This window comes from Sinocyclocheilus rhinocerous, unplaced genomic scaffold (assembly GCF_001515625.1).
Source record: "Sinocyclocheilus rhinocerous isolate Xijiao unplaced genomic scaffold, SAMN03320098_v1.1 scaffold1965, whole genome shotgun sequence".
In the NCBI taxonomy this organism is placed as follows: Eukaryota; Metazoa; Chordata; class Actinopteri; order Cypriniformes; family Cyprinidae; genus Sinocyclocheilus; species Sinocyclocheilus rhinocerous.
In genome coordinates, this window is record NW_015625577.1 from 961457 (window position 1) to 981112 (window position 19656).

At 36.5% G+C, this 19656-nt stretch overlaps 2 protein-coding genes across 3 annotated transcripts in view; both read left to right on the top strand.

Moving 5' to 3' along the window:
• Positions 1–16597, top strand: part of agmo (alkylglycerol monooxygenase) — a 31542-nt gene extending 14945 nt beyond the window's left edge. Inside the window, exons 4-14 of one of the 2 annotated variants that reach the window (XR_001641341.1) lie at positions 1835–1938; positions 2074–2169; positions 4303–4369; positions 4620–4685; positions 4936–5015; positions 5914–6048; positions 8750–8866; positions 10674–10756; positions 10972–11077; positions 12099–12323; positions 15489–15561. Coding sequence is in view for 1 of the 2 variants with exons in the window: in XM_016568195.1 (XP_016423681.1) it covers positions 1835–1938; positions 2074–2169; positions 4303–4369; positions 4620–4685; positions 4936–5015; positions 5914–6048; positions 8750–8866; positions 10674–10756; positions 10972–11077; positions 15489–15569 (935 nt within the window). In the remaining variant the exon portion in view is untranslated. Of the gene's footprint in view, positions 1–1834; positions 1939–2073; positions 2170–4302; positions 4370–4619; positions 4686–4935; positions 5016–5913; positions 6049–8749; positions 8867–10673; positions 10757–10971; positions 11078–12098; positions 12324–15488 lie in introns of both variants that reach the window. The other variant, XM_016568195.1, reaches the window with a different exon arrangement.
• dgkb (diacylglycerol kinase, beta) overlaps positions 16587–19656 on the top strand; it is a 42596-nt gene continuing 39526 nt past the window's right edge. Inside the window, exon 1 of the mRNA XM_016568669.1 lies at positions 16587–16644. The gene's annotated coding sequence lies outside the window, so the exon portion shown is untranslated. The remainder of the gene's footprint in view (positions 16645–19656) is intronic.

Sequence of the window (19656 nt, forward strand, 5' to 3'; positions counted from 1 at the left end):
TTATTATTATTATTATTATTATTATTTATCCCACTCTAACGAACTAGCAAATTATGATTGTGACTATGAATTAACTACAGTTGTATGTTATCTCTCAAGGGTTGGGACCAAACTAATACTTTTATATCCTTTTATAGTACACACTGCTTTTTCTGCAACCATGCTGTTTACCCCTGTATTCTTGAGAAAAGAACACTGTCTCCGTGTCTGAGCAGACCATGGTTTTCAGGCATGATGGGAAAGTCTTTTCTGTGGCATAGGTTCTCATCATTAAAGCTCTTCCCCTCTGAATACTGCCTGCCAAACTATGCGGCTTCCAGCCGAGGTCGGCGCACGAGGACATGGATTGCAATGAGGCCTAACTGAACATACTTCCTACCGGTGACACCCCACATCAATCTTACACTGCTCTGCCCTAGGAGGTGAAAACATGGGCTCACACACTCTCAAGCAATGACTGGAGCTCTGCGGGTGTGTTTTGAGCAAAACCTCTCATTTCATCTCTTGATTTGAAGCAGAAAGCTCTAAAGAGTGTCATTTACTAAAAAAGTAGTATTAGCTTACGCAATACTTCGCTTAAAGTTTGGAATTTAAAGCTGAATTGTATATATTTTTTATGTAAAATACTTCTATATCAGCGTGAAATGCAGAGGCAACTAAAAATAATCTGTCAGAACAACCAATGGCGTTAGTTTGGGGCGGGACTATCTGTTTGTTCAACCAATAGCAAGGGGGAATGTTTAGGGAAACCAAATTTTCATGTCATTTTGTTTGCAATTCTGTTTGGTGATGCAAGTAAAATTACACTTTTATTCTAACATTATTATTTTTATTTTATTATTATTTATATATAATTGCATTGCACTTAAAATGCATTGAAAATGCATAGTGTGTGAGTAAAAACATAGCATCACTTCCATGGTTCTGTTATCTGGATTAAGTGGACAGGTTGATGTTGTTTTCTCAATGGAAAGCTTTGACTGCTCACTTTGCTGGCCTGGTGATTTTAACTTCTCAGCAGAGCCCCACTGGCAGAGAGGAAGGTTTCGTTCTTGCACTCTCACCACGTGTGTTTTGTCAGCTGGATCGCAGCATTTCATCGGGAACTTCACCAATTCTTAGATTTGATGGACCTCACACTTACACAAGGCCTTCGACTATCTCAAAGAAAAATTCTAAAGAGATTTGACAGTGTTTGCAACCTCATTAGAGGTGCTTGCTTAGGCAATCCCGTAGACTTCCACTGAAGGGAGGTACTCGAGCCGTATCAAGGGACCAGAATATTATTGAGAATCTGGTGGAGGTTTTTTTTTTTTTTTTTTACTATTTTTAACGGTGTATTTTCTTGAGAAAATGTAAAAATGTTGCAAATGCTAGAATCCACAGAAACTTCAGGTACTTTTTATTTTATTTTATTTTATTTTATTTTATTTTATTTTTAGAATAAATGTTTAAAAATATTTCCATTTGGAGTTTCATTGTATTTAGGTTAATTTTTCTTTCTCCTGGTGGATATTCAGAAGGATGCAGACAAATCTTACTGCCCAAAAAGATGGTTCCTTTCCTCTTTTTTAAGCTGAATTTATATATATATATATATATAAACCAGTAAATTACAAAACAGTTGCTGTTTCAATAGTCCAGAAAGAGCAAGAGATTTAATATAGCACCAGAACCAGCACAGGTCAAATGTGGAGCATTTGAGAATAAAAAATGTCTAAAGCCAAAAAATATAAATGAGTCTCTTTCATTGCTGCTTATCATTGATTCACATTCTCCACAATGTTTCAACACTATCATTCAGCTGTATCTGTCTCTCTTTTTGTCGTTTCAGAGTTAAACATCCTGTGGGCTGCCCATCAGGTTCACCACAGTTCTGAATACTACAATCTGTCGACAGCACTACGCCAGTCTGTCACCCAGCAGGTTTCCTCATTGGTATGAAGTACCTGCATCTCACTAATTAATCTGTGATAATTTTGGCATGATACATGATAGATCATTAGTTAATGAGCTCTAACAGTGTAGCTAATGGCCTATTATGAAGTGATAATATTTGATGTGTTTTATCAGGCGTTTTACCTTCCGTTGGCGCTGATGGTCCCTCCGTCAGTTTTTGCAGTGCACATACAGTTTAACCTGCTCTATCAGTTCTGGATTCATACTGAGGTACTGTGAGATTTGTCTCTACTAATTGTTTAGCACATTTTACTACTATTTTGAATCTTTTAGTAACATATTATAAGCAATTTCTTGACCGTTCCAGGTTAAGTTTCATAGCATGTGTAGCCATTTTCAAAACTCTAACAAATTGTAGTTTTGCCCGTTCTGTGGTTCTGAATACCACAGTCTATCATAAGTAATGAGATTTTGAGATTTTATGAAATATTCCAAACAGAAGCTTTACATTTGCCATTTAAATGGCCTTCAGTATCGGCTTTACATTCGGGGATCATTTGGGAAATGGATTTGGAATCACTTCCATCTTGTAGAGCTCTATTAGTGAAAACAGTCTTCACGTCTCCAGTTTTCTGAAGGGTATAATTTATGCTCCCTTTATAGGCTTTTTTTGATGTCGTGTCATTTATTGGCATCGAATTCCCAGTCCTCATCCAACATTAGAACACGAGTTAAATTGTGAGGGAGCTCCTTTCTTTTAAGATAGAATTCAGCTGTTGCCAGATCTCTCATTACATGAAAATAATGGCCCACTGAAATATGGCGCTCACTTACGCTGAGCTGTTCCCATTTTGCAGACGTCAGAAGTCAAGTACTCAAGTAAAAAACCTGATGGTCGGCTCTAACACTTGCGATATATGCCTCATCAAGCTCAAATGGATGTTTATATCCTGGTAAAATAAGGCACGGAGTGTGTATGTGTGCATTTAACTCGCCATAAAGCTTGTGCAGTGACACGCACGCATATTAATGAGTGTGTGTTATCAGGCGCATTGGCTTCTATATGCGTCTTCTAATCCATTGTAATGTTTGTTTTACTTCCAATCTATAAATAATGTTCTTTCCATCTGGAAATTTGGCCACCTTTCTCTTTCCGTAGTTAGCGGCGTTTCGACCGAGCTCATCAGATAAGAAAACACTATGTATTAATGATGTCTCCAAGTACATTTGTGAACATCTGAACCAGTCAAGGTTCCACAATCCCTTAAGAGCACATTTCTTCAGCGTTTGAAGCCAAGATAAAGACAAGGCACTCAATAGGGAAAATTAATCACATGCTGTATGTAAGACTAATATTAAGATTCGGTCTGCCTGTCCATATGAAAAATGTCAAAGGAGGACAATGGGCTAACCCGTGATCATTTGTCTTTTGGTGTTTTGTCTGTGGTTTACATACTGCATATAGGAACGACCTGTTGCTGTTGCCCCTTCGTGCATGAAAGGAAATAGTTATTAGTGAGGTTAAAGAGAGAGTTCACCAAAAAATGAAAATTCTGTCATCATTTACTTACAATAAAGTCATTCTAAACCTGTATGACTTTATTTCTTCTGTAGAACACAAAAGAAGGAATGTTCTAGTTGTTTTTGCCCATGCAAGCTTTCAAGCTGAAAAATGACATAAAAGCACTATAAAAGTGGCTTTCGTCAGAAACGGATCCAAATTTAGGTCATTATTCAGTGATAATCAGTCAGATGGGTTTTGTGAACTAGATCAACTGATTCAGATCATCAGTGAATACTGTCATATTTCGCTATATAAAAATAATCATATGTGTCCCTTGACAACAAAACCAGTCATAAGGGTCAATTTTTTAAAATTGAGATTTATGCATCATCTGAAGCTGAATAAATAAACTTTCTGTTGATGTATGGTTTGTTAAGATAGGACAATATTTGGCCGAGATACAACTATTTGAAAATCTGGAATCTGAGGGTGCAAAAAAATCAAAATACTGAGAAAATCACCTTTAAAGTTGTCCAAATGAAGTCCTTAGCAATGCATATTACTAATCAAAAATTAAGTTTTGATATATTTACGGTAGGAAATTTACAAAATATCTTCATGGAACGTGACCTTTACTTAATATCCTAATGATTTTTGGCATAAAAGAAAAATCTATAATTTTGACCCATAAAATGTATTTTTGACTATTGCTACAAATATACCCAAGCGACTTAAGACTGGTTTTGTGCTCCAGGGTCACATATGACTTCAGAAGACTTGGAATATAGCACACAAGTCACATACACTACTTTTATCATATTTTATGGTGCTTTGCATCCTTTTTGTAACTCAAAGGTTTTGTAAGAATATAATCTGTGACCTTGTGTTTCTGTCACTAGCTGGTCAAAGATCTTGGACCTCTGGAGTGGATCCTAAATACTCCCAGCCACCACAGAGTTCATCATGGTAAGTATTATTATCTTTGACAGTAGAGTGTTGACAGTTGACTGTTCCCATAGCGCATTGGTATTGCTCAGTTTATCACTGTGGGTCAAAAGCTAAGCATGTATTGTCATTGAGATCTTATCATGTGACTTAAGTAACACAGTTAATACTGGCTATACCCTTAAACATTTTACACCTGTTAACAGAGATGCCATAATGACCAGTGATTATGTATGAAGTGAATCAGTAACATTTGACCATGAAATCACAGGGCGAAATCCATATTGCATCGATAAGAATTATGCAGGAATCCTGATCATATGGGACAGGATGTTTGGTAAGTAAAATGTCAACCAATAGTTGTTGTCTGAAAATGAGCCTCCAAACATGCATCCATTAAACTCTCTCTCCCTATTATTTGATGTCGTCTTTCTACTGTCAGGAGTAATAAAAAGGGCACAAAGCACAAAAGACCTGTTATTTCTCAACAAATGATCTGTAATGCACTTTTTTTGTAAATTGTGACGTATGAACACACATACAAGTCACTTTGAAAATGTGATGTTCTCTGCTTCTTTCCATCATAGGTACATTCGCTCCTGAAAGTGATAAGGTTGTCTATGGGCTCACACACCCAATCAGCACGTTTGAAATCTGGACTGTTGAGGTTAGTCAGAATTTTGTATCAATTCTAATAAAGATATATTTATTTTTAATTTAATAATTAATTCATTTATTGTCATGTATTGACATATTAATACTAATATTACAGTAATATTTTTAATTGGTTATTTTTATTAAAATACTTTATTTTCTTATTTCTCAGAGTAAAATGTATCCTGTTTTCAAGTTTTGCATAATGTCTGTTTTAGGGTTAGTTTTTTACTATGGTATTATTGTAACATACATGGGCTCAGTGATCACAGTATGAAATCCAAGTTTACATCATTCATAAACAAAATGTTTAGATTAATTTGCCCCCACATTTTATCAAGACCTTTGACTAGTGAAAATATCAACACTGGAGATGAATTGGGTTTCACATAATGCACTCTAGTGTATCAGACCGGCCTAATTTTAGAGATGTAAATATCCAACCAGGGTCACCGGGAGCTGGGCTTCTCCTCACATTACCGTGCTAGTGGAAAAGCCATGCTGTAACCATAACATTATTACTCCACTTTAAACATACGGCTCAGGAGAGGTGAAAGAGTTCTGCAAAACCAAATGGAGGTTGTGTTTGATTATTTTTTCGGTGCTCTCCTGTGGCGGTCTGGAGTAAGAGTGATCTGATGTGTGTGACAAAAAGCATTTAGACGCGAGGACGAGATGATGATGAATAAAATGAATTAGAATAATGTTTATCTTACGGTGAAATATAAACAAATAAGTGAGATGAAAAGTCTGAAAATGTAATAAACTACAAATCAGAAGGGTAGTATTTCATTGTCATAGTTGAGAGAAGTCATTTTAGGTAATGCAGCATTAAAGAGGTTGCTTAATGTTAAGGATGCATGTGCCATGTATGGTTTATAGCCTCATTCTCTTTTCTTTCCTCTCTAAAGTTCCTTTATTACCCGTACCTATGGCAGAGGTTCTGGGAAGCTGAAGGAATTTCAAATAAGCTGTCCGTCATTTTTAAAGGGCCAGGCTGGACTCCAGGAAAACCAAGACTGGGAGACATCGCTGATATACCCCAGGTGGGAAATCATTTTTTTGTTTTTTTTATTTGTTTACTCCACTTTATCAAGATGTTTCTTATTCTGATGAAACAGTAGTCTGCATGCTATTCTGAAATGAATTGAGGATGTATTTAAAATTCCTAAATTTCTAGGATAGAAAATTAAAATGGAATGAAATGAAATGGAGGGGAAAAAATGATTTTTTAAAAACCATTCAAAAGTTTGGGTTCAGTTTTTTTTTTAAAACAAATTAATACTTCTATTCAGCAATTATGCATGAAAATGCATGAACAAAACCAACAGTGAAGACTTTGACTCTGGAAGGCTCAAAATGTTTTCTTTTGAACTTTCTATTCATCAAAGAATTCTGAAAAAAAAAACATATCACAGTTTCCACAAAAATATTTTTGCATAACTCTTTTCAACATTGATAGTCATAAGAAATGTTTCTTGTGCACTAAATCAGCCTATTAGAATTATTTCTGAAGGATCATGAAAAAAAAATTTGAATTCAGCTTTGCTATTACAGGAATAAATTATATTTTAAAATATATTAAAATAAAAAAAATTATTTTGAATTGTAATATTAAATGTATGAATGTTTTGCTGTATTTTTGATCAAATAAATGCAGCCTTGGTGAGCATAAGATAATTCTTTCAAAAACATTAAAACCTTTTGAACAGTGGTTTAAATTATTTTTAATAAAAGAACAGTTTATGGACCATGGTGGAAAAACACTTCCAAAATGTTCTAATTTAGTTCTAATTTCAATGGAAAGTGGAATTAGTATTTAGGAAAACTGGTTGGAAATGATTTTAGCAGTTCCATATCTGCTAGTGGTGCAGAAATGTTCACGTTCACCTTTAAATTGGAAACTCTTTTGTTCTTCACCTTGTCGTTTACTACCTGCTGTTTCTGTAACAGGAAAAAAGGTCTCTCAATGACTCCCCGAGTTCTCACATAAAAACAGACTCGTTTCAGACAGGCTTTACAAGTGTGCGCCATTGCCAAATGAATCTTAACAGCCTTTGTGGGCTGAAGCACAATAGGCTCATTTTCACTCGTCTTTAAAAAGGCGAGCTTTTTTGGGCACGATCAAACAGCAGGCCTGCGACAAGGTTTTGAAGTCTTCTCATCAGGAGAGCGGCGGTTTGCTTTGAAACACTTCTGACTGTGCCACATACTAACAGACGCAGTTTCACACTCTGAGAAACCCTGTCTCTCCCTCTTTTTCTGTCGCTCTCACCATGTTACAATTAAAGCCACCTCAAAGTGGGCCCTGGTGATCCTAAACATGTGGAGAGAGCAGGAATTTGACAGAAATATCTTGAAAGGCCCTTGGTGATGCAGACCGGGGTGTGCCTGTTGTTTCTCCTGTGGAGTGGAGGAGAGTAGGAGCGAGGGAGGCCGGCTCGGATGTGTTGATTTCTGAGGGAAAGCAGAACACCGCGGCGGTGCAGCCACCAGGGTTCTGGTGTGAGGAAAACCCACACGTGTCTGCAGCTGAGACAGCCTCAGGAATTCTTAGGAAATCAACAGTGATCAAGTTCTCAATGATTCATGTCCAAAAACACTGATGTATGAAGCAGAGTTATTTTAGGTCGAGATCCAAACAGTGATGCAATTTTCTTATGTACTATGATTTAATGGGGAAGTATTGGATCGGCCAAATAGCGAGTCCTAAAATGTTTCATAGGAATATATATATGTGAGGATAAATAGTTAGATTTGGCCACTTCCTGTTGAAAAACTGTGTATCATACCACTTAAGTTGGTCTGGCTTTTTTTCGAACATTGAAGGTGGTTTATTGCTGGCCACCTTAAAGGGGTCATATGATGCGATTTCAATTTTTCCTTTCTCTTTGGAGTGTTACAAGCTCTTGGTGCATAAAGAAGATCTGTAAAGTCTATATATATATATATATATATATATATATACAGTATATGGTGGTCAAGCTGGTTTTTTCTAACCAAGTAGACATTAGGCCTGCTGTACCAGCTCTGATCAACAATCTAGACCTTCTTTGACAATTTAATGGTGCTAATTAACCAACTTGGAACAGCCATGTAAAACCATCTACCACCTAAAAAGCTACTTCCTGTTGAAAAAAAAGGTTTATTTTACTGCTTAAAGTTGGCTTTGCGAGCATAGTAGCTGGTTTATTGCTGGTTGAAGGTGGTCTGCTGAATTTGGGACAACTAACTAATGGCTCTAATTAAGCAAATTGGAACAGCTAAAAACCATTTAAAACCATTTACTGTATAGTCTTAAAAGTATTTGTACAACACACTTTGAACAAAAACTATTGTCATGCTGTATTGATAACTAATGGTGTGTGCACACCAAAAGCGAATGTAATTATTTGCGCGAGTAGATTACATACAAAGTCAATGCAAAGACGCGAATAGATGCGAATTCGCACCGGGCGACGTGAATGATGCAAATTGGGTGCGCGAATGACGCAAAAATGACGCGATTGCTACAAACACAATATTCACTTCGCTTTTGGTGTGCACACACCATAACAAATAATAGCGTTATTATTCTGCTAAGTGGTAGCAAAGAAAAATACATATTGCCATTTTTGTTGAATGGTGAAAAAAGACTGCAGATTCTCATTCTCAGATTCTCGGACAAATCTCATATTTGATTTTTTTTTTTTTGGGTAGCTTTATTTACTTTTTTTTACTACAAAACTTTGTTCATTCTCCAATCAGATTACAGGAGAGGAAATGCCTCACGATCCAACATGGTCCCCTGCGATGCAAGCCTATGTGCTTGTACAGTTCCTTCTTTTGCTGGATGTATATAACAACTTATTAAAGGATCAAACGGTAGGTAATTTTTCCTTCTTTTTTTTTTTACTTTCACTGTTGAAATCGACATCTGATTTTCCCAGAAATGTGCCCCACTGAAATGTCAAAGCTATCATCTGAATGCCATCTTTCACTGTCATCTACAGGAGCTTTAAAAGCTTTTAATTTGCTGTGTGGTTAATGCTACCTCACAATGTCTATTATCAGCCTCGGTCTCTCTCTCATTATCCTAAATGTTCCTCTAATAATAAGGCATTTTACTAGCTGAATATGGACAGAATATTTTAAAGTAATCTTTGTCTATTATTTTTCAACCCCCCCCCTTTTTAAAAACATAGAGATGTTCAGTTGCCCTTGTCCGTTATCCTTGGAAGTCCATGTTCCCCAGGCATATTTTTGGTTAGCCAGAAAGCACGGCCCCACCCTGCCTCCCTGCTGAATTGAAACGGCCTGTTTTCCTGTGAGTCCTACCTCTGCGGTGCTCTCTTAGTTGTGGCTCTCGGAGAAGTGTCCCCTGGATCCCTTTCCTTAGCTCCACCAGCCAAAAAAACAGCCGGTTGGTGGTCCAGCAACCAATACAAATGCTCTTTTAAAGTAATCTTTGTCTATTATTTTTCAACCCCCCCCCCTTTTTAAAAACATAGAGATGTTCAGTTGCCCTTGTCCGTTATCCTTGGAAGTCCATGTTCCCCAGGCATATTTTTGGTTAGCCAGAAAGCACGGCCCCACCCTGCCTCCCTGCTGAATTGAAACGGCCTGTTTTCCTGTGAGTCCTACCTCTGCGGTGCTCTCTTAGTTGTGGCTCTCGGAGAAGTGTCCCCTGGATCCCTTTCCTTAGCTCCACCAGCCAAAAAAACAGCCGGTTGGTGGTCCAGCAACCAATACAAATGCTCTGACTGCTTTCCCAGCCCCTGGAAACCTTCCTTTTGCATCAGTCACTTTGTCCAAGGAAAATAACAAACCGAGGCCTTGAGGCTTAGCAATAAATAATGTAAAAATGTGTATTTATACCTTGTTGTCTGTTTGCATTCAATTCCATTGCTACAGTGATGCTACAGAATTGTTTAGTGGCACTCCAAAAAGTTAATTTTTAGTCATCTTTCAATGACATCATCCATACAGGGCTATCAATCCTGCTGGATGTTTGACTAACTGTTCATTATGGAAGGCCTGTGTAGTTGACCTCTGCTGAAATGCAAATTTCGGAAGATGGTTTTCCCCTTTGCCCTCTTAGTCTGTTATTTTTGAAACTGGATATGGAAAGGCTTTAAAAATTAACCAATCAAAATAGATTTTTTTCCCCTGTTTGTTAATTGTTGAAAAATGAGCCAGCGCTTCAGGGCTGAGGTCTGGGATCTAGATTCTATCTGGTGACACACAGGAAAACGTCTGTAATTGTTTGCTGGTGTCATATCAAAGACGTTATGAGGTCAGTCACCTGACTTAACCACTGCTGAGTATGATGGGTTAGCAAGGTCAAGAAAACATTATTAACATCATTCCTTGTATTAGCAGCAAATTATCTCCAGATTATGATTTCAGTGTAAATCCAGTCATAGAGGTGTGCCAATTCAGTCATAGATGATACTTCCCTAATGGTTGGCCTTGAGTTCTTGGACCGTCGAGAGAGTATTACTCAACTGTCCTGACACCTAAATTTGTTAGGTCACTTTTATTCAGCTGTGTTGCTTGCAAAATGATTTGAGTTAGAGTTATTATTATTGAGTAAGACGAAAGAAAGTTTTTAAAATCATGACCTAAATTGTTGTTCCCACAATTTATCTATGTATACTATATTACTATCTTACTTATCTTTCACCTGCAGATACTTTCTGAGATGACTGCACTTCTTTTGACTGCCTACGTATTACTTTCTCTAACTTCTTTGGGCTTCCTGATCGATCAGAGGTACAGCTCCTATAACTCCTGTTTTCATTTTATTCTTTATTTGAACTGGGCTTAAGGTGAACCGTCATTTTTCCCAGTGAACCGATTTTGAAAATTGATGACGGTATATACAGAGTATATGGATATTATATTAATATACTGTATACAAAACAGCACAGTACAATAAGAAAATATGTAAATAAGAAAAATAAAATGTTGTTGTGCCTTTCCTTCAGGGCTAATGCAGCTGAAATGGAGATGCTGAGATGTGTTTTGATAATGGCTCTTCAACAGTTTGGTTACATTAAGCCTCTGGTGCCTCTGTTGGCTTTTCCGATTGAAGTAAGTTTGACTGACACGTACATCATTACCATAGTCTCTATTACAGATGTCCAGCTTCCATTTAAGCACAAGACGCTCTTTGAATCATTCTCAGAAGAACATTGAACACAAGAACATTATCATCAGGTTTTACACAAACTTGTTGAGTTCATGCAGCTCAAGTGCAGCACAAAGGGAGATAAATCAAATACTGGCAAACTGATTTTTCAATTAAGCTTTTCACTCAAATTTTGATGCTTAAATGATAGAAATAGACGTATTTCCACTAGTGCTACTGCTATCAGACCTGTGTATATGTGTTAACTCCTTCCTAAATGTATGTGTGTTTGAGTGTGTGTGTGTGTTTTTCGGATCTGGCACTGGGTCTTTCTACACGCCTCAGTGATGTATGACTCCAGATGCATGGCCCAATTGACCATAAAATTGCTGTGTGTGTTTCTGGCACTTGCAGCGTGTGCCGTGCATCTCAGCTGACCTTTCATTAGCGCGCCACCTCTCTCTTCACGAGCCTCCATCCCTCCCTCCAGCTCTCCTCTTCTCACCATCCCAGTTTATGCAAAGGCAACGTTTCTGGAATCAATTAAACACGTCTGCGGCTCGCCGTGGAAGACTGATTAGATTTACACAAGAGCTGAATTGCTCGTTTTACTTTGTGAGCGTGCATCTGTGAGCTCAGGTGCTGAAATGCCCGCAGAACAGTTTTAGTAGCGTCATATTTTTGTGTCCGTGTGAACTGTACCCATAGACTCCACCTGATTTAATGTGTTTCTGTTGTAATAGGCCAAGGAAAGAGTTTCCCTTTCCCTGTAACTTTCCTTTAGACTGGTCTATTTCCAGCAATGCCATTATGACCCTTCAGAAACATTATCATTTGCTAAAAATTGCCCTGTCAGTTCCTCACTCATCCCGGCTTCTGTTTATTTCAGCTAGTGGATGATGTTCTTCCATTTCTGCCTGTGTTTTTTCCATTCTGTGTTTTTCCACCCATCAAAGCTAATATTTGTCCTCCTCATTTCTCAAGGGCGAAACAAAAATTGTACCGCTGCAAAGACCCACCCTACTTTTTTTTGAAGGAAAAGGTTAAGATAATATTATCAAGATCAGCTTCACACAAAAGCTGCAGTCAGCAGCGCCGCTGGCTTATCTTTTCATAGCACCTGACACCCTCCAGCACACCACAGGAGAGGAACTCTGGAACTTGGAGCCTGAATTTGACTGATAAGAAGAGTATTAGCAAGTATTGCAGGTGATTGGGCACAAAATAACATTTTTCAAAGATTTTATTTTATTTTATTTTATTTTATTTTTAATACAGTACCGTTCAAAAGTTTGGGGTCAGTTTCTTATACTTACCATGCCTGCATCTATTTGGTCAGAAATGCAGTTAAAACAGTAATATTGTGAAATATTATTCGAATCTGAAATTATTGTTTTCTATTTTAATATATTTTAAAATGTAATTTATTCCTCTGTTGCAATGTTGAATTTTCAGCAGTCATTACTCCAGTCTTCAGTGTCACATAATCCTTCAGAAATCAATCTAATATGCTGATTTGCTGCTCAGGAAACCTTTCTTCTTATTATTATTAATGTTCAAAAAACAGTTGTGCTGCTTAGTATTTTTGTGGAAACTGTGATGCATTGTTTCGCTTTTTTGATGAATACAAAGAACAGTTTTAAAGAACAGCATTTATTTGAAATACAGATCTTATATAACATTTATAAATGTCATTACTGTTAATCAATTATTGTCATTGCTGAATAAAAGTAATTTCTTTCTTTCTAAAAAAAAAAATCTTACTAGCCCCAAAATTTCTAACGGAAGTGAATATACAGCTTTTACATTTTTTAGTAATCAGCTCACTAGGAAATATCTCAGTTCCTTTCCATCATCTCTTGCTCAACATGTCTAGAGCATGTGATCTAATCACATCTCTGACATAAAATTTGTATTTTGATTTTACAATGTCATAATCAGTAACAATATGAAAATCACCACTCTTGACTGAAGAAGCCTAATGCTAATATATTCTGGAGCTTTCAGTGGCTTCAGGTTGCTAAGCAGGCTGCCATGGTGAACCGAACGTTCCTTACAAGCCCCAGGAGACCCATCCATCTTGGGCCTTGTCTCAGGAATCCCATTGAACTGATTTACAGAAAGTCCAGTGAGAGTCACACGAGGCTGCCATGACGCCCTTCACCCCGGCATCAAAGCGCTCAGAGCCCGGGCCGAACCAGGCTTCAGTCTCTCAGCTTCTTTTCAGAGAATTGGCGCTCGTTTGACTGCCAAAAGCAGTAGGGGGTTTCAGTAATGGCCACCTCAGCTCAGAGTCATGGACGAGTGCTTGAACTGCTTAACGGGGTTTTTTTTCTATGTCTTTGTGTGTGTGGTAAGCCAATGTTTTTGGTACGGTGAGCGATTCAGTGGTATGCTCACCAAGGCTGCATTTATTTGATCAAAAATACAATAAAACCCATAATATTGTGAATTATTATTGCAATTTTAAATAACTTTTCTATTTTAATATATTTTTAAGATGTAATTTATTCCTGTGATGCAAAGCTGAATTTTCAGCATCATTACTCCAGTCTTCAGTGTCACATGATCCTTCAGAAATCATTCTAATATGCTGATTTAGTGCTCAAGAGACGTTTCCTATTATTATTAATGTTGAAAATGGTTTAATATTTTGTGGAAAACGTGACATTTTGCACTCTCTAACTAAGAAGCAGCATGCATTACCACCATGTAGACATCCACATGTTAAAAAATCCCCATCGCTAGTCATACATCACTGAGGTGACAGCAGAGATTTAGTGCTGTTTGCTTTTGACCCAAAAATGCAGCTGCCCCGAAGACTCGACTCTTTGCTTATTAAACCTGAGTGTGAATGTGTGCTGCTCGTTTCTGCAACTCTGCATGTATCTTTGTATTTATTTCTATCGCTTTTATGTGTGTAAAAGAGAGAAAAGAGCTGAGGGAGACAGAAGGAGAGACACAAGCGGTCATCTGAGACAGTAAGAGCAGTAAAAAGAAGGGAAAAATACTATATCAAAATGTACACATCTCATGTGTTTTTTCACTTAAAATACGCCTGCAGAGGAAAATCTGAGAAGAAAAAGCCTCTCAACTTGATTGAAATATCTGCCAGTTTGTCATTTAAGGTTGCATTCTGGGATTTGAGACAGTTTCTCTGCTAAATTAAATTGACTTAGGTGGCAGTACAGCTCTGAATGAAAGTATAGAATGAGGTAGTGTCTCAAACATTTGCATTTGCGCTGTCTTTAATAATATTTTTATCCCTTTTGTCATACAAATATTCATTGAAATCCTTCTTCTAAATCTCTTCCTCCCATTTCATGCAAACACAAATATAGAGGGCTTCTAGTCTTTGTCCAATGCATATAATGCCCCAAAAAACTGTAGTATTGTAAGATATTTCTCCTAAGACTTGATGACACAGTGTAGATAAAACTAATGTGGGTTGCACAACTAATAATGTAATAATTTTAGGAGAATTTGATTAGGAATATTTGAAAGCAGAAACAGAAAACTTAAGCACAATGCTCTCCATTTAATAATAATAATAATTATTATTATTATTTGAATGAGAGTAAACTACATGCATTGAAAAAATTGCATTGGCATTTGATGGGTGGATTCAGGTAGCTTGAGGTCAGGAAGGACAGGCCATGCCTTTCCCTTCGTTTGTCTCTTGCTCTCTCTGTCTCTCTTCTCTCAGAGGGAAACAGCTGTGCTGCTCCTGAGGAAACTCTGGTTATTTCCCATTGGAGAGGTATTCTGATAGATAGAATATGATTTTGGACTCTGTTTAGAGCTCGGATGCAGTTTATGGTCTAGAACGCAAGGAGGGGCAGTTAAGGTTACAGCTTTTTGGAAGAATGTCACTTTTGGCCTGTTTCCACAGTGGCTTCTGTGAACCCCAACTCCAAATGCATCATGGGAGATTCTTTGGCCACATGCTTGACCTATTGGCTTTAATTCTTTTTTTTATTTTTTATGTAGTATATTCTCCTGGTATGTGACATTTAGGTTTCTCACAATGAATCACTTCAAATAAGGTTTTGACTTATAAAAATAAAGTTAGTGCACAGTGTATAATGTAACAAAATCTTAAAATATATCAATTGTTGTATTCTCATTTACATTTTTGCACACCACCTGTAATAATTTATAACTTTCCAAAAAAAAAAAAATATATATTTTTTTTTTATTACAAATTTAAATTTTAAATATGATAAAAACAACAAATTACACGAGAAAACTTTAATGTGCATTAGTAGAAATGCGACTAAGAAAAGTTAAGACCTTTAGTAATCAATGTTGAATTAGCCTAATAATATTGACCTATTTGGCGTTTAAATGTCAATATCTTGTTGTTTTCCGCAGGCCTTTGTCTTAATCTCTGCAGTCTACTGGAGTCTACAGTGTGTGAACCAGCGAATCAACAGGATGAAGAAACAAAACTAGATAAGACATCAACAGCAAACAACCTCATACTGACACATTACACACAAACATTTTACGATTCGGTGTCCCGCATCAGTGACATCTTCCATACATTTAACTGTGAGATTTGTCCTTTTAACTTTACCAGAAAACTACTGCTCTCACAAACACTTCACACTTTAGTTTGGCATTGAAGAGATGCTATAAAAATATCATGAGTTAAGATATTGTAAAGACAATATGATTCGTAGTTCTCAGAATGGTACGAACCAGCTTAAAACTAACTTTTAACTTTTAACATGTGGTAGATTAAATACAAAATGTATCAAATAATACAAGTACAATAACTAGTGTATTATGAAGAATTTTGTAAAATTATACACCAATTTTGTCATACTGTACAGAAAATACTTGACCTCTTACTGACGTTCCAACATGCTTTTAATTGTAAGTAATTGTGACATAAAATATTCTATACCTACATATATGTGTATGTACTATTTTAGTAAAACTCAGTCTGAATAAACCCAAAAAGACTGGTTGTTAGCTGTGGTAATTGTACGAGTTAACACCAGGTGGTGCTAGCAGGACTCCTAAAACAGTGTCCCATTTCATTCAATAGCCTACATGTGTTTATTGATCATTTTAATGCTTGTCAGGGCTAGTGTCACTGGAGAGCAATTACACTACCACTGTCATATGAGCTGACTGTTTTGATTAGTTCAAATTAAATTAGTTCATAATAAAGAACCTTGGTATATTTGAAAAAATGAAACCACTACAGTCAGTGTGCAGTCAGTCAGCAAGACAAATAATGCAACAAAAAGAAAAACAATCTGCCTCCCAACAGAATAAGAACATTCATTTTAGTAAATGTTAATGAGAATAAAACTATATTTGATTTTATATTTTCTTTGTCAAAGCTTGTTTATATGATTTAAAACAGCACCTTTCTAACATGATATGACGTGCTTGTCACTATTTCATAGTTTCACAGTTTCATAACATCTGGATTTCACACCTGGAATAAAGCAAGGTGGCGTGCCTAAGTGGTGTAAATAATTAATGACAATGTCTTGCTAACAGATCCCTGGAGGTGTGTCTGAATTTAATATGTTACTTAAATGTTATTTCTCATTAGGTTATCAGAATCTGTAGAGTATTAACACATTTTTTTTTCACGGTGAAACCTTCCAAAGCGTCACTAACTGATTTACTTCATTTTGATAGATTATGTAACCCATGTTTGCCTCTAATGTAATATATAACATGCCTATATGTAATATAGGCAGTTTGCATCTAATATAGACTATATGGACAAAAGTATTAGGACACCTGACCATTACACCAACAGAAACTTCAATGACATTGCATTCTAAATACATGGACATTAATATGGTGTTGGTCCCCCCTTTGCAACTATAATAGCTTCCACTTTTCTGGGAAGGATTTCTGAAGGATTTTGGGGTGTTTCTATGGGAATTTTTGCTCAGTCATCCAGTAGAGCATTTGTGAGGTCAGGCACTGATGTTGGAAGAGAAGGCTTGGCTTGCAATATCCGCTCCTGTTCATCCAAAAGGTGTTCGATGGGGTTGAGGTCAATGCTCTGTCAAGCTCTGTCAAGTTCTTCCACACCAAGCTCATATGACTGTGTTTTTATGGACCTCGCTTTGTGCATTGGGGCACAGTCATGCTGGAGTAGAAAACCTTCCCCAAACTGTTCCCACAAAGATGGAAGCATAGCATTGTCCAAAATGTCTTGGTATGCTGAAGCATTAAAGGGATAGTTCACCCCCAAATTAAAATTCTGTCATTAATTACTCACTCTCATGTCATTCCAAACCCGTAAGACCTTCAGAACATAAATTAAGATATTTCTGATGAAATCCGAGAGTTTTCTGACCCTGTATAGACAGCAACGCAACTGAAACATTTAAGGCCCAGAAAGGTAGTAAGGACATCATTAAAATAGTCCATGTGACATCAGTGGTTCAACTGTAATGTTATGAAGCTACGAGAATACATTTTTGTGCACAAAGAGAAAAAAAAACAACTTTATTTAATGATTTCTTCTCTTCTGGGTCAGTCTCCGCCACCATTAAGAGTGCCACGACAAAGGTTTATCCTAATACTTTTGTCTATATATTATATAGCTTAAAGGTGTAAAGCTTTTTGCTAATTTGTGAGCAAATGGCATTCGGTACTGTTATGTGTGTGTTGAATGGGAGCTGTGACTAACAATTCCTTAGGGAAGATGGTCCCCATTGACGTTTAAAAATACTCCTTACATGGAATCGGTTATTCCGTTCAAAGACTTTGGAGTCGAAATGTGCGTGTACTTATGGTATTGTTTATATAAACTAGTACAGCTCTATATTTACATGACAGCTCGGTTTGGCACAAATCTCTTTCCTGACAACACCGACTGTTAGTTGCATGCCTGCACATTGAGTTTGAGCTAAAAGCTCAGTGATGTGAGGATAACTCACATTAGAAGTGACCCGAACCTCTTTTGCACAGATATTCTGTCGGCCTATTATGCTATTAAGTGCCGACTGTAAGATCTGCATTACAAGTACACAATGCAATCCACTGGAAACAATTTTCAGAGGCTTGATTAGGTAAAATGTATAATGTAGTGAAAATAACAGGCCTGTATCCTCATCAAAATGGCAGATGGGTCCTGTTAGTCTCACAAATGTGGTGTTCCGCTGCCAGAAAAGACCCAAATGACTCATGTTCAGATTATAGCATTACAGTGCTTGCACCAACTGGCAGAACTAGACAGAAACGGGGCCATCCTTTATGTCTCCTAGCCTGGAATGGAACTCTTCCACGGGATGTTGACCACGGTAAAATATACAGTATTATGGGATTTGTGGCCTCATTTAGCCTTGTAACAAGATTGTTTATAAAATATGTGGCGTTTAGGGTGCATTTTCCAACTAGACATGTTTACAGTTGGCAGTAATTTGCCTTTGCTAATGGCTTCCAAACAGCTATTTATTGAAAAGTGATGCACATGCAGTACATTCAGATGTTGTACTGGTTAACTTAAAGGGATGGTTCACTCAAAAATGAAAATTTTGTCATCATTTACTGACCCTCATGTTGTTCCAAATCAGTTTGACTTTCTTTCTTTTTTCTATGGATTACAAAAGAAGATATTTTGAAGAATGTTTGAACAGTTTTAGAGAATGGTATGTTTCAGTTATATGACAGATGTGGTTGGAGTTATTCAGGTGAATAGAAGGGATGCCGAAAGCTAGGAAAAGCTGTCAGTCACTTCACAGCTCGTGAATTCTAATTTTCTAAGGATGTAAACAAAATGAATGAACCAGCTGTCCCATGCATTGCTTCCAAGAGGTTTAGCCCTACGCAAAGTGTATGATGAGCCATTTTACCCCTAATAAGTTTAATTTTTGGACATTTTTCTTACACATAGTAGTAAGGATTTTTGATCTGTAAGTTTATAGTTCAGGCATACAATTACAAAAATTGTGGTTATAGAAAAAATGTGCAGCATAATTTTGGGGCAAGTAAGATTTGTTTCTTTTTTTAATTAATGTTTTTTTTTATTTAGCAAGGATGCATTAAATTGATCAAAAGTGACAGAAAACACATTTATAATGTTATAAAAGATTTATCTTTCAAATAAATGCTGTTTTTCTGAATTTCAAAGAATCAGAAAATTTATCATGGTTTCCACAAAAATAGGTTTTCGACTGATAACAATAAGTTTGTTGAGGATCATGTGACACTGAAGACTGGAGTAATCGCTGCTAAAACTTTGCCAAAAAAAAAAAAAAATCCAAAATATTTTAAAAAAAAATTCTGCATAATTGTGAATGTGGTTAATTTGTTCTACTTTTTAAAAAAGTATAATCTTTGAAAGATATTTTCAGAAAAAAAAAAATCTCAAAAATGTAGACATTTGTTCTGCATATTCATAAAAAAGGTTAATTTGTTCTAAAAATTTCTTATCCCAAACAAATCTTTAAAAAAATATATTAAATGAAATTATAAAAATAATCTGCATGTTTCTGAATGTAGTTAATTTGTTTTACCATTTAAAAAAAAATATATATATATATATTTATATATATAT